The sequence below is a fragment of the Bos indicus genome, chromosome 19 (genome assembly GCF_029378745.1).
Source record: "Bos indicus isolate NIAB-ARS_2022 breed Sahiwal x Tharparkar chromosome 19, NIAB-ARS_B.indTharparkar_mat_pri_1.0, whole genome shotgun sequence".
Classification (NCBI taxonomy): domain Eukaryota; kingdom Metazoa; phylum Chordata; class Mammalia; order Artiodactyla; family Bovidae; genus Bos; species Bos indicus.
This window is the reverse complement of record NC_091778.1, coordinates 19,399,676-19,413,738: the sequence shown is the minus strand read 5'-3', so window position 1 is coordinate 19,413,738 and position 14,063 is coordinate 19,399,676. Positions and strand designations below refer to the sequence as shown.

The 14,063-nt window shown below is 41.3% G+C and overlaps 1 protein-coding gene across 4 annotated transcripts in view; it reads right to left on the bottom strand.

Moving 5' to 3' along the window:
• CRLF3 (cytokine receptor like factor 3) overlaps positions 1-14,063 on the bottom strand; it is a 90,285-nt gene that overhangs the window by 49,630 nt on the left and 26,592 nt on the right. For all 4 annotated transcript variants that reach the window (XR_011561931.1, XR_011561932.1, XR_011561933.1 and 1 more), the window contains exon 7: positions 869-981. Coding sequence is in view for 1 of the 4 variants with exons in the window: in XM_019981955.2 (XP_019837514.2) it covers positions 869-981 (113 nt within the window). In the remaining 3 variants the exon portion in view is untranslated. The remainder of the gene's footprint in view (positions 1-868; positions 982-14,063) is intronic.

The following is a 14,063-nucleotide window of genomic DNA, read 5'->3' as shown; positions in this document are numbered from 1 at the left end:
TTAAAGCTTTAATAACGTTTTAGGCTTCTGGTCCAGGGTTCCACTCTTTTAAAAGAGACCATGAGTTTCCTTCCTGTGGAATAGCAGGACTGTTTCACATGGAATACATAAGGATCCTGTCTACCGACTGTTTGACCCACACCATAAAATATTAACACATCTTGGTAGTGATTTTTAAGTGTGATCACTGTGAAGTAAGGGACCAAAGAACACTATAGATGTAAACTCTCCTCATTTCCCTAACCTATGCTGAATTTATCTTCTCTATGTTGAATTCAGATGACTTAGGCACACGGAATCCAGGAGTAAACTGCCTGGCAAAAAATCTCAGCTCAATCACCTCCACACTAAGTGACTTTAGGCCAGCTACTTCAGCCCCAGCTTCTCTGTGGCTTTTCTCATCTACCGTGTGCTGGGTGTGCCCACTCAGCGCTGGGCGTGCTCCTTTCCAGCTCTTTGCGACACCATGGACTGTAGCCACCAGGCTCCTCTGTCCATGGAACTTCCCAGGCAAGAATACTTGGAGTAGGTTGCCATTTCCGCCTCCAGGGAATCTTCCCAACCCAGGGATCGAACCTGCGTCTCCTGCATTGTCAGGCAGATTCTTTACCACTGAGCCACCTAGGAAGCCCTTTCATCAACTACAAAATGGATATAATGCTACTCCTCACTTCAAAAAGGTGTTAAAGATTAAATAAGGTATTTTTAAAGGGTATAGAATAATGCCTGGTATGAAGCAGTCACATAGATATGTCATTAAGACCTAAATTTTTTCATCTTCTGGTATAAACGTGTGATACTGATTCAAATCTTATTATAGTAAATTATACATTTCAAAGAGAATGGCAGTTATTTTCTCCTTACTTACCATTTGTACTAATGCATACTGCTTGATCCCGCTGCAGGGAGTCATATCCATTCTGTTTTTCTGCACACACTCCTATACTGTCTCTTCTGTCTGGTTGTCCCACAGTTTCAACTCTGTCAACGGGGCAGAAAAATCTTTTAAATATTTTTTTAATGTGATCTCTACTAGTTGCTAAGCATAACAAGAGCAATTTCATCACGATTACTCTTAAGAATAGCTAACAATAATTTAGCACTTCTTAAATTCCAGGTCCTGTTCTGAAAACTTTGTGTCCGTATATCTTATCTATAAATCTTCTCATTCAGTTCGTTTTTAACAATCCATGATGTAGGCACTGTTATTATCATACCCAGTTTATACATGAGTAAACTCAGACACAAAAGAAAAAATAAGGTTTAAGAAAAAGGGAAAATAAACTGATCTGATCACTGAGCTGAGTGGTGGAGCTAGGACACGAACTCAGGCATTCTGACTTCAGAGTCCATGTTACCTGTTTAAGGCTATGACAGCATATTTCAGCTCTATGTTCTGGTTCTAGACATATAGAAAATGTGTCATATTTGCTATTATAACGAATGTGATCATCACTTAAACTTTTATTAGGAGAGTCTATGTAATGACTACTGTTTACCAAGCATTTAAAAATAGACATTATCCCTCTTTTAAAACAGAGGATAATATGGTTATGGACATATTCTGGCTGGAGAACTTCATACATAGTAAGTTGAAGCATTTCCTTTTGCGTCTAAGTCTCAAACAACATGTCATCATGTACTTAGATATAATGGTCAACCCACATCCCGATGACCGGGGTCATCTTTCTCTCCATTCCAGAAAGCTAGACTTTGCAAGGACAGAAAAAGAAAAATGAGTGAGGGGCAGCACGTAGCTTTTGAGGGAAGACGTGGTTACTGATACCCAGAGTGGCCTCAAGATGTCTTTCCTTGTGAAGTGGCAAACATGGAGTCCATAATAAACATGTGGGTGGGTTTCTGAAGTCATTTCATTTCTAAACCAGCAGTATAAAGAAGGAGGAGAATGACGCCAGCCATACGACAGCATAGTTAAGTCCTAGGACTCATTCTACCATGGGGACACACACTTTCTAAATGATATACAGACCAAAATACCTTTAGGAGAGTTCCAGAATTCAGTTAAAAAGTCCCAAAGGAGCACACAGCTGAGAACAGCTGCACTGAACTGGGTGAGAAGAGTAATTTCACTTGCCTCATGTCAACCCCTCTTCCAAGCTACCACAGCTCAGAACCAGGCAAGAACAGCCCAGCTCCTGACTTTTCCTTCAGAAAAGACACACAGGAATGGAGTGTACATCCAACATTCCAGCTCCTTGGAGGGTTTCCCAGAGGACTGGTTTCTGTCATGTCTCATTTGGTGCACTGAAGGAACTGGCATAGCATGGATGCCTGAATGCTGCCAAGAAAAGTGAGGGGTGGCAGCCTGCAGCCAGTGCTGCAGGGAGGGAGAAGAGCAAGACATCCTTCTGGTGTGCTATCTTTCCACAGGCCAGCTCAAGGGAATGGTATCTGTCTCATTCCCTTGTCGGGAGCCAGCATACTCTGGATGTCTGGGGGCCACTGGGTCCAAGGGAGTGAAGGCACCCTGCGGCTGCAGGACGTGCAGTACCACAAACTGGCACCAGAGGGAGCAAGAGATTACGAGCGCCTGAAAAGCCAGCAAGGCTCTAATTGAGAAACTGCACACACAAACTCAAGGGAAGTCCATTTACCAGGAAGATAGAACAATTATAAATATATACGCACCCAACATCAGAGCACTTAAATATATGCAGCAAAAAATGACAGAACTGAAGGGGAAAACAGTTACACAATAATAGAAGATTTCAATACTCTACTTCAATAGTGGATAGAATATCCAGACAGAAGATCAGTAAGGAGTAGGGGATCTGAGTAACACCGTAAATGATACGGACACTCCTCCCAAAAGCAGACTATACATTCTTCTCAAGCATACAAGGAACGTTCTCCAGGATACAGCACACAGTAGGTCACAAAATAAGTCACACCGAATTCAGGAAGACTGAAATTACACCGTGTTTATTTTCTGACCACAACGGAATGAAACTATAAATTAATGGCAGAAGGGAAACTAGAAAGCTCACGAATATGTGGAAATTAACAAACTTTTGAACAGCCAACGGATCAAAGACAAAATCAAAACGAAAATTAGAAAATGTCCTGATACAAATGAAAACAAAACCAAAACATATAGGATGCAGCAAAAGCACTGAAGAGCAAAGTTGACAGACACATACATCTAAAAAGATACCAGGGACTTTCCTGCTGGTTCAGTGGTTAAAGCCTCTCATTTCCAATGCAGGGGACATGGACTCGATCCCTGGTCAGGGTACGAACACCCCACATACCATGTGGGGCAACCAAAAAAAAGTTTGTGTTTTTTTTTTAAATCCAATTTCCAAAAAATTAAAATAAAAATTTTTTAAAATATCAGAAAACAACTTACATCTCAAAGAACAAAAAAGAACTAAGACTTAAGTTAGGAGAAGAAAGGAAATAATAATATATTAGAGCAGGAACAAACAATATAGAGACTAGAAAAACAACAGAAAAACATCAACAAAACTAAGAGTTGTTTTTTTGAAATGACTGACAAAGTTGACAGATTCAGCTAGATTAAGATAAAGAAAGACAAGATACAAAGTCAGAAATGAAAGAGGAGACATTACAACTGATACCATAGAAATTGAACAGATTATAAGAAACGCATAAACAAAATATACCAAGAAATTGGATAATTTAGAAGAAATGGGTAAATTTCTACAAATATACAACCTACCAAGAATGAATCATAAACACACAGCAAATCTGAACAGACTTATAACTAGAAAGGAGACTGGATCAGTAATCAAAAATGTACCAAGACTATCAGTAAACAGCAGCCCTGGACCAAAGAGCCTCACTGGTGAATTCTACCAAATGATTAAACAATAAATACAATCCTTCTTAAAGTCTTCAAAAACACTAAAGAGGAGGGAATAGTCAACTACAAACTGGCACTCGCCAAGGGCAGTTGCCATCTACCTCTACAAGGAATTAAATCATGTGCTGCTGCAGCTGCTGATTTTCAACACCCGTGAAAGGGGTTCAGGGAGGACAGCAGGAACGAGGCATGCTGTGCTCAGGGGAAAACTGGCAGGACAGGTCTTCAGGCAATTAGATATTTTCAGAAGCAGATTTTATGAGCCCAATTCTTGTATCTCCTCATACCTAGAAAAGCACTAAAATCCTTTACGATGATGACTGTTCTTCCTGACTAGCAGAAACCTTCTGCAAAAAAAAAAAAAAGCGCTTGATTGCATGTATTCCCCTTTCACCAAAATCATACACACTGACCTTTCCCCACTGCCTCTTTGGAGCAGTTTCTCGGAGCTACCTGAAATGCTATTTCCCAGGCTATAGTCCTCATTTTGCCTCAAATAAAACTTATTTTGCAATTCTCATGTTGTGCAATTTTGGGTTTTTTTTGGTCGACATTTCCAAACTTACAAGGTTAAAATTATCCTGAAACCAAAGTCAGAGGAAGACACTGCAAGAAAAGAAAACTTCAGGCCAACAACTCTGATGACTGACTACAGATGTAAAAATCCTAAATAAAGTACTAGCACTGTTGGTGAGAATGTAAATTGGTCCAGCTACTCTGTAAAACAGAATGGAGGTTCCTCACAAAACTAAAAATAGAGCCACCACATGATCCAGCAATCCCACTCTTGGGCATATATCCAAAAGAATTCAAGGCACTGAGAGGAACACAACAGTACTTCTATAGTGTTCCCGCTAAAGATACACAACCTGAATCTTAACATTTAGGAAACACCAGAAAAACCCAAAATGAGGGATCGTCTATAAAATAACTGACCTGTGCTCTTAAAAAATGCCAATATCATACAATTGAAAAGAGAGAAACTGTTCCAGGTTAATAGACGCTAAAGAGAGACTTCCCTGGTGGCCCAGTGCATAAGAATCTGCCTGCCAACACAGGTGACATGGGTTCAATACCCGGTATGGGAAGACTCTACATGCCTCTGAGCAGCTAAGACCCTGCGCCATGACTACTGAGCCCAAGTGCCGCAACTGTCCAAGCCTGTGAGCCTAGAGCCTGTGTTCCGCTCGACAAGCTACCACAATGAGAGGCGCAGGCACCTCAGGGAAGAGCAGCCCCCGCTCCCTGCAACCAGAGAAAGCGTGCCACAGCAACGAAGAACAAGCACAGCCAAGAATGAATAAATAACTCAAAAAAAGAAAGCAAGAATCTGCCTGCCAGTGCAGGGGACATGAGTTCAATCCCTGGTCCAGGAAGATCTCACATGCTGCAGAGCAACTGAGAGCACCCAGAGCCTGTGCTCAGCAACGAGAGAAGCCATCCAACGAGAAGCCCGGGAACCGAAACCAAGGGGGCCCCCTGCTCTCTGCAACGAGAAAGGCCGCTCGAAGCAGCAAAGACCCAGCACAACCAAGAGTAAATAAATAAATGAGGCTAAAGGGACATAACAAATGAATATCACACAGGATCCAAGATCTTTTTCTTTTCCACAAAGAACGTTAATTGGGACAACTAAATCTAGTAAGCTCTATAGGTTAGATAATAGTGTATCAATGTTAACTTTATGATTTTTATGATCTCTTTTTATGAAATACTCACTGAAAATGATTTGGGAAAAAAAAAAGAAAATGATGAAGCAAATGTAGTATTGCGGAGTCTGGGTGAAGGCTATTCGGGGATTCTTTGTACTATTCTTGCAATTCTTCTGTGAATCTGAAAAATCATGTTTATAAAGATTTTAAAAACACACAAATCAGGGACTTCCTTGGTGGTCCAGTGACTATGACTCTCTGCTCCCAATGCAGGGGGTGCCCAGGTTCAGTCCCTGGTCAGGAAACTACATCCCACATGCCACAGCTAAGAGTTTGCATGCTGCAACCAAGACCTGACACAGCCAACTGAATAAATAAAAATAAGTATTTTTTAAAATCAAAACAAAAAAACAAAAACTCACAGAACACTATATGGATAAATATATATATTATATACATATATATATATAGAGAGAGAGATGAATGTGAGGAACACAAGATACTTCAATTTTATCCCTAACATCTCTAATATTATTTCTCTAAAAAATAAAAACATGCTAATATTATCACTAATAGATGGAGGATAGTAATTATTCGTTTTAGTATTGCCTAATGAAGAATTTGGCTTGCCTTAATGCCTGGAAACAATCTCGAAACCACTAGAATGTTCCAAGTGACAGTAGTGTGTCTTCATTACTCATGGTGGGCATCTCAGATCCACCATGCTAATGAGGTGCTCCAGGTGGGTCCCTAGATAGTTTGTGCTAACATGACGACTCAGGACAGGAACAAGTCAAACATATGATCACAGGGTTGAGGCTCTGAGCAAAGAGATGTCAGTCCAATCTCCCAGATGTGTGTGTGTGTGTGTGTGTGTGTGCTCAGTTGTGTCTGACTCTTTGCAAACCTGTGGACTATAGCCCGTCAGGTTCTGCTGTCCATGGGATTTTCCAGGCAAGAACATTGTGTTGGTTACCATTTCCTTTTCTGGGGGATCTTCCCAAGTCAGGGATTTAACCTGGGTCTCCTGCAATCAATAAAATCCCAATAAAAACTCTGGACACTAAAGGCTGAGTGAGCATTCCTGCTTTGTAATACTCTGAGTATTGTTATTGCAAAGTCTTGCATCCCTGAAATGTATGCTTTGGTCTGGAACCCCTCACATCTCGCCCTGTGAGTCCCTCTCTCTGGCAGGTTCTGATGTGTATCCTCCTGCTATATTAACACTGTTATCATAAGTGAAGTGCTTTCCTAAGTTCTGTGAGTCATGCCAGCAAATTATAAAACCTGAGCGTGGTCATGGAAACCTTGGAATTTGTAGCCACCTATGTAGTTAGAAGTGAGGATGGGCCCTGGGGACCCCTGAGCTTGCAACTGGTATCTTTTAGTGCACTGTGCTCTCACTTGAGTTTGGCCAGCTTATTTCAAATGTACATTTTTTCCTGTGATTAAACTTCTTAAATGAATAATTAACTCAAATTTTCTTGAAATAAAGTATGAGTTAAAACTCAAAAGCAGGAAGTTGCTGCATAGCACAGGAAGCTCAACCCAGTGCTCTGTGGCAGCCTAGAGGGGTGGGATGGGGAGGGAGGTGGGCAGGAGGGGACATAGGTATACTTATGGCTGACTCATGATGACGTATGACAGAAACCAACACAACACTGTAAACCAATTATCTTCCAATTAAAAAAAAAGAAACTCAAAGCAGTAAGAAAAAAAACATCTTGGGAAGAAAGGAAAAAAAAACTCTTAATTTGAATAAATCGCAAAACTGTTCCTAGAAACATTCTGCATGAAAACAGCATTTGATAAACAACACAAGGCTGCCATTAAAAGCTTACAAAAATTTCTTTGAATATAAAATGAACCATGAAAATAAAGAGCTAATTTTCCTGAAACCCAGAATTATTTTCATAGCTCACTAAGAAACAGAATGTAAATTTAGCATCTTTGAATATTTTTTCGGGGTGGGGGGGCATACCACACAGCTTGCAGGATCTTAGTTCCCCAGCCAGCAAATGAATCTGGATCCCCAGAACGGAAAGCACTGCATTCTAACCACCGGACTTTCAGGGATTCCTAACATTTTTGAATTTTTAAGTTGCAAGACAAGTAATCAGGACATCATATCCTAAAAAAACTATCTGAATGGTTCTCTCACACAAACAAGTCCTATTAAAAAAAAAACAAAACTTTCCTATAAATCATCCAAATATAAAAAGTATATAAAAAAGACAAATGGCATATAAAATAATTGATGGCAGGGTACAGTGACCTCAGAGATACAATTAACTTAAAAAATCAACTTATGTACAAATTAGCAGGAAGGCATCCACTGCACAGAATCATGTAGAAAGTTGCAGAGGATAATTGTTCTCAAAGATAGAGTATTCTGAGAAAGAACATGGTTCAGAACAAAAAGCAGCAAGGTTGACAGCAAAAAGAACGCTAAACCTATTACTCCGCACTTTGGCTAACTGGGAAAAGCCTCAGAACCTCACATTTCCTTCTTCCCACAGTGGACACCTGGAGCAAAGGTCCAAAAATCCAGTTGTTTGGATAATATATCCAAATATATTATGGAAAGTATCCAACTTTATGATAAATATAAGAAAGAGAAGAAGAATATTATCATGGCCTATAGCTACAGGTTAAAACAGTAACACTTAAGACTGACAAGGATGCAGCAACAGCAGTCAGGACCCTCACACACTGCTGGGAAGACTGCAAGGACTTCCAGGAACACAGCCAGCTGGCCTGTGTGTCACCAACGGGAATCTAGCCCAAGGAACAAATAAGCCATATGTTAACAAAGAGGGTCAAGGCACAGCTTGACTTGTCAGGGGAAAAAAAAGAGAAAAGGGATGTCTTATCAAGTCATGGAAGACAAGGATTTTTTTATATAGAAATATATTCCTTACTATACAAATACTAAAATAGCTTTTATCCTCTCTTAAAATAAAACTGATTATCTTATTATTATTGTAAAAATTGAAAATCTTCCAACAAAGAAACTCCTAGGATGGCGAATTCACTGGTGAATTCTACCAAACATTTAAGGAACAATGCCAATTCTCACAGACAGTTCTGAGAAATAAAAGAGGAAGAATGATTTCCCATCTCACTCTATGAGGCTGGCAATTACCCTGATACCAAACACACTGTAAGAAAAGAGACAGATATCTCTCTTGTGAAGAGATGTAAAAATCCTCAAAAAATTAATAAAAGCTAAATTTACAGCAATATATACAAAAGAAGAACACATAGTCAAGTAGGGCTTCTCATGGGAATGCAAAGCTGATCCAGTATTTAAAAATCTATCGCTGTCATCATATCAACAGAAGACAAACCATATTATCTGATTAGTTACATAAAGATAATATGACAAAATTAAACATCCATTTATAGATAAAGCTCTCAGCAAAGTAAGAATAGAAGGAAACTTCCTTAACCCGATAGAGGGTATCCACAAAAAACTTACAGCTGGCATCATACTAGCACCTTATTCCTAGATCTGGAATGAGACAAGGATGTCTACTTTCAGCGCTGCTGCTCAGAATTACACTTCCTAGCATGTGTAGTAAGACAAGAAAAAAAATGACAAAACACTGATGGAAGGCATTTTTTAAAAAATTAAATGAAGATGGGAATTTCCTGGTGGTCCAGTGGTTAGGACTCTGCCCTTTCACAGCTGCGGGACTTTGATCCCTGTTCGAGGAACCAAGATCCCACAGGCCAAGCAGTACTGTCGGAGGGGAAAAAAAAAACCTAAAAAGGGTGACTTTCAGATTTATATACCTGAGTTCTCTTCACCGGTGGCTGAGACGGTGAAAAAAAATCTGCCTGCAATGCAGGAGAAGACCTGGGTTCGATCCCTAGGTCGGGAAGATCCCCTGGAGGAGGAAATGGCAACCCACTCCAGTATTCTTGCCTGGAGAATTCCATGGACAGAGGAGCTCTCGTCAAAGGCTGCTTACAGACCACTGTCCACTGTCACCAAAAGACACAGCCCCTGCTTCGTAAAGTGATGCACTCTGACTGCCCTGGAGATTTGTTACACCTTTTCTCTCTGCTTCCTCAGGAACACTCAAGCACTGTTCTTTCCTGGCCTTGTTCATAGTCTTGTGGGGTCTTCTTTTGGGACTGAATATCTGGAGATTCTGAGGTTGGCCAGCAAATATCATGACTTCCTGCCTAGTTGTGTTTTTATGAAGTCTTTACAGCTAATTTGGAATTTGAGTTTTCTGTATTACTTAGTTCTATTGAAAAAGCACTTCTGGGTTCCCCCACCTCTTTCATTCCTCCAAAAAGTTTCCAGAAGTGGAAAAAATTCAGAACTAAGGTACTGCTATGCATCTACTCGAGAAGGCAATGGCACCCCACTCCAGTACTCTTGCCTGGAAAATCCCATGGACAGAGGAGCCTGGCAGGCTACAGTCCATGGGGTCACCAAGAGAAGGACATGACTTAGCGACTAAACCACCATGTTAAAACCTCTGAAGTTGGACTTCCCTGGCAGTCCAGTGGTTAAGACCCACACCTCCAATGCAAGGAGTACACGTTCGATCCTTGGTCAGAGAACAAAGATCCCACATGTTGCACAGTGCAGACAAAAAAAAAAAACTAAAAAAAAAAAAACCTCTCACTAGTATCTTCAGCCTGGTCTTCTCCACTTAACTCCACACTTGTATATTCACTGTCCACTCCACATCTTCACTTAAATGTCTTATAAGGAAATTAATTTGTGAAAGAACAAACTGATATTCACCCAGAAACAGGTTCCTCAAAAGGCCTCACCTACTTCAGTAAATGACAATTCTACCCTAAGTTACTTACTCCGAAAACCCGGAGGTTACACTTTTCTCATACCCTACAACCACTTGTCAATAAATCCTGTCAGTGCTTCCTTCAAAATAAACCCAGATTCTGACCACTTATCACTAACTTCTGGTCCAGGTTGAGCTGTCAACAAGATTAACCCTTTAATGCTGAGCGCAGCTTTTCCCTCATTTCTGGTTAACATTTTTGCCCCTCCTCTCCAGCCTCCTAACTGGTCTCCAGGCCTTCACCACTTTCCAGACTTCTTTCCACCCAGCAGCCAAAACCACCTGTAAAACGCACATCAGATCACCTCATTCATCTGCTCAATGTCCTCCAATGGCTTCCTGTCACATTCTAGGTCCAAGCGGAGAGAGACCTACGGGGCTGGACTGCCAGGATCTGAATCTCAGGATAACTATAAGAATCTGTACACGGAACTCCCTGGTGGTCCAGTGGTTAGGACTCCACGCTTCCACTGCAAGAGGCACAGGTTCCATCTCTGGTTAAGATCCCACATGCCTCACTGCCGGGGACCAGCCCCGGCTGATCCAGGGTATTCGAAGGAGAGACGGCATAGGCGAGGATCAGGATACAATAGCTTCAATTAGATATTAATTAAAGATATAAAGAGTAATAGGATGAGGATAGCTCAGTAGGAAAATTCAGTGGAGAAAAGAGGCTGAGTGGCTTGGTTTACACGGGAGACCAATAAAACTTTAAGACAAGAAGCTTGCACCACTTACGTAGGCCACAGGCGTCCTTCCATTCTCCCGAAGGAGAGGAGACACTGAGGCCTCCCCGGTCGGATCTTAGAAGCCCAGGCATAATTAGTAAGCATGGTGGGTTCCGCGCTCCAGATGGAGACTCAGCCAGAGTGGGAGAGAGAGCGACATGGGGAGACCAGTATTTCGAGAAACTGATCCCCATTCTTTATTTTCCATGGTCTACTTTTATACACTGAGATGTTATGCAAAAGTCACGCGGGGTCAGCAGTCCTGACTTTTATCAAAGTCAGGTGCTTCATACAAATGTATACAGAGGTCTTAGGGGTGTTACATCATCTTCTGGCCAGGGGGGCCTGCTGACAATTTACGACCCTCTCCTTGTGACAGCAGTCAATCAACCAGGACACTTATTTCTCCAGGGCTGATTATTCTCAAAACAGACGCCACCCAAATAAAGTTACATTCCTACAGGGTGAGGGTGTAGTGGGTTTTAGTTAAGGAAAGAATTTACTTAGCCTAAGGTCTAACGTGATTAATATCAAAGGTTAATTCTATATATTCATTAATGTGTGTAAGGGCAGGGGATATGGAGACTTAGCAACAAACATTGGCTCAACAAATGAAAAACCCTTCACCAACACAATTTCTAATTAGCCCACTATACTTATAGTTTTCTAACTTCTCTAAAGAACCTGTTTTTAGAGGGTTTAAAGCATCTCGTGCCTCTCACGGTTGGGAGGCTGTGAGCAATCACATGTGGCCGGACGAGCCTGTCAGGCAGGCTAGAGAACCTTCAGAGGAGTTTGTAGGTTAAAACACTCATCACGCCCAGGAATTATTATTAACTGGAGCTCTAGGTTAACTCCTTCTCCGAAAGAGGTGGTGGGGGACAGCCCCCCGTAAAGTCAGAGGTGTAGGTAAGAGCACAAAGTAGTAAAGTAGGCAGGCTCTGGTTATGGGGGTAGACGCTCGAGGATTTCCAGGGGGACTCCTGAGGCTCGATCCCGCCTTTGCGTATGTCGAGCCTCCTTCCTCATGACCTTTGTCACGGGCGGAGTATCTCACTCTGGCCCCCAACACCTCACGGTATGAATCCCCCCCAAAAGAATCTGTACAACCTCAGGCAGGTGGTTTAATCTTTTTACACCTCAGTTTCCTCATCTATATAACATTTCTACCTCCTGAGCATGTAATGAGGATTTATAGACATTAACTCATTAAATTCTTCAGAACTAAGAATATCCTACTTTTCTGGGGCTCTCTCTATGTGCCTGTCTCTATTAACTCCATTTATACCAATTACTTCCTGTTCTCCATATTTTCCCTCCTCCATATCTTTGGTTCTTGCTTTATTTCCCTACCTGAACTGTCCTTTCTAACTCTGAGATAAAGCCTTCATCACCCCCTCATCTAGAAGTAAATTTCCCTTCCCCTATATCTCACAGCATTCAGGATTTTTTTTTTTTAAGGTTTGACTGTCTAATCATATTTTTTTTAATGGTGCTACGGTGCTACCAGTTTCTTTATTTTTAGCCACGCTGAACGGCATGTGGGATCTTAGTTCCCTGACCAGGGATCGAACCCATACCCTCTGCAACGGAAGCATTGGAAGTGCATAGTCTTAGCCACGGAACCACCAGGGAAGTTCCTCAGAATCTCTCTTATCCTAACTTATAAACTATTAGCCAAAGGTTCTTGTTTTTTCTTTTTTTAAAAACTTTGCATTCCCAACCATACCAAATAGTGTAAATACCATCAGAGTGGAATAAGCGTTGAATGAAATGGTCAGCATCATTCAGAAAGACCTCAGGTGAGCAAGAGAACTGTCCTTACATTTTAGAAAAGCAGTTTCAGACAGAGATATGGATAGGAAAAAAGTATAAGAAATATTCCTCAGATTATCTGTAAGGAATGGTTATAACTCCTTGTGAACATCCCAAAGCAGATATGATTCTATGATTTCATGTCATCCTCTCTCTACAAACAAACTAAAAACTACAGAATCCTTAGTCTACTTAGGAACCACCTGTCTTATCTCATCCAAGTCTATAATAAAAGGTCTGTGGGGAAAACTTCTGTCTGACAACATATCCCACACCTGTAATAAGACACAAGCTTCACCCGGAAAGAACTACACATCAAGCCTCCAGAGGGGATCACTCTAACAAAACAGAAAACACCAGCAAAGCTGTATTCACCTGGGACAGGGCACTATCTCAATAAAAGAAGAAAGCGATAAGGTTTCAAAGACCCTATAGTTAAATTAACTTCCTAATCCTAGTAGAGATTATGCCCAGCTGGGATTTTACCAGATAAAATTATATTAGACTGAGATTTTTGTTTTTTTACGATATGAAGAGGTAGTAATTAGTATTAAAGATACACTTGGTAATGACAGAGACCAAGCTTGTACAGAAAAATAGAGATCTCCTCCAGCTTAAATTCATTTAGCAAAGGTAATGCTAATGTTCAAACAAGGCAAGCATTAAACCAAATGCACATATTCCAAGAAACCCCTTTCTAACAGCTACCAACCATGGCATTTCTAAGAGAAAGCCCCCAAATTCATTGATATTTCCTCCATCAAGCAGCAGAGTCTAGGGACTTCCCCTGGTGGTCCAGCAGTTAAGACTCTGCACTTCCACTGTGGGGGGTGAGTCTGAGTGCTGGTCAAGGAAGGTCAACCAAAACAACAACAAAAAAGCAGGCTCTAAGGATCTCCCTGACGGTCCAGTAGTTAAGACTGGGCAGCGGGCATGGGTTTGATCCCTGGTTGGGGAACTAAGATCCCACTTGTTTCAAGGCACGGCAAAAAATATCAATAAATAAGGCAGGGTCTACGTCTCCTCCCTGGGATCTGGACTCTGTGAGCAGTTGAGCAACAAAGCATGGCAGAAGTGATGCTGGGTTAGTCTCCAGGCTCGACCTTAAGAAGCTCTCAGTTTCTATTTCCTACCTCTTGGGATGCTGATTCTTGGAACCCAGCCAGCAGGCTATGAGCAGGCACAGGCAGTCCAC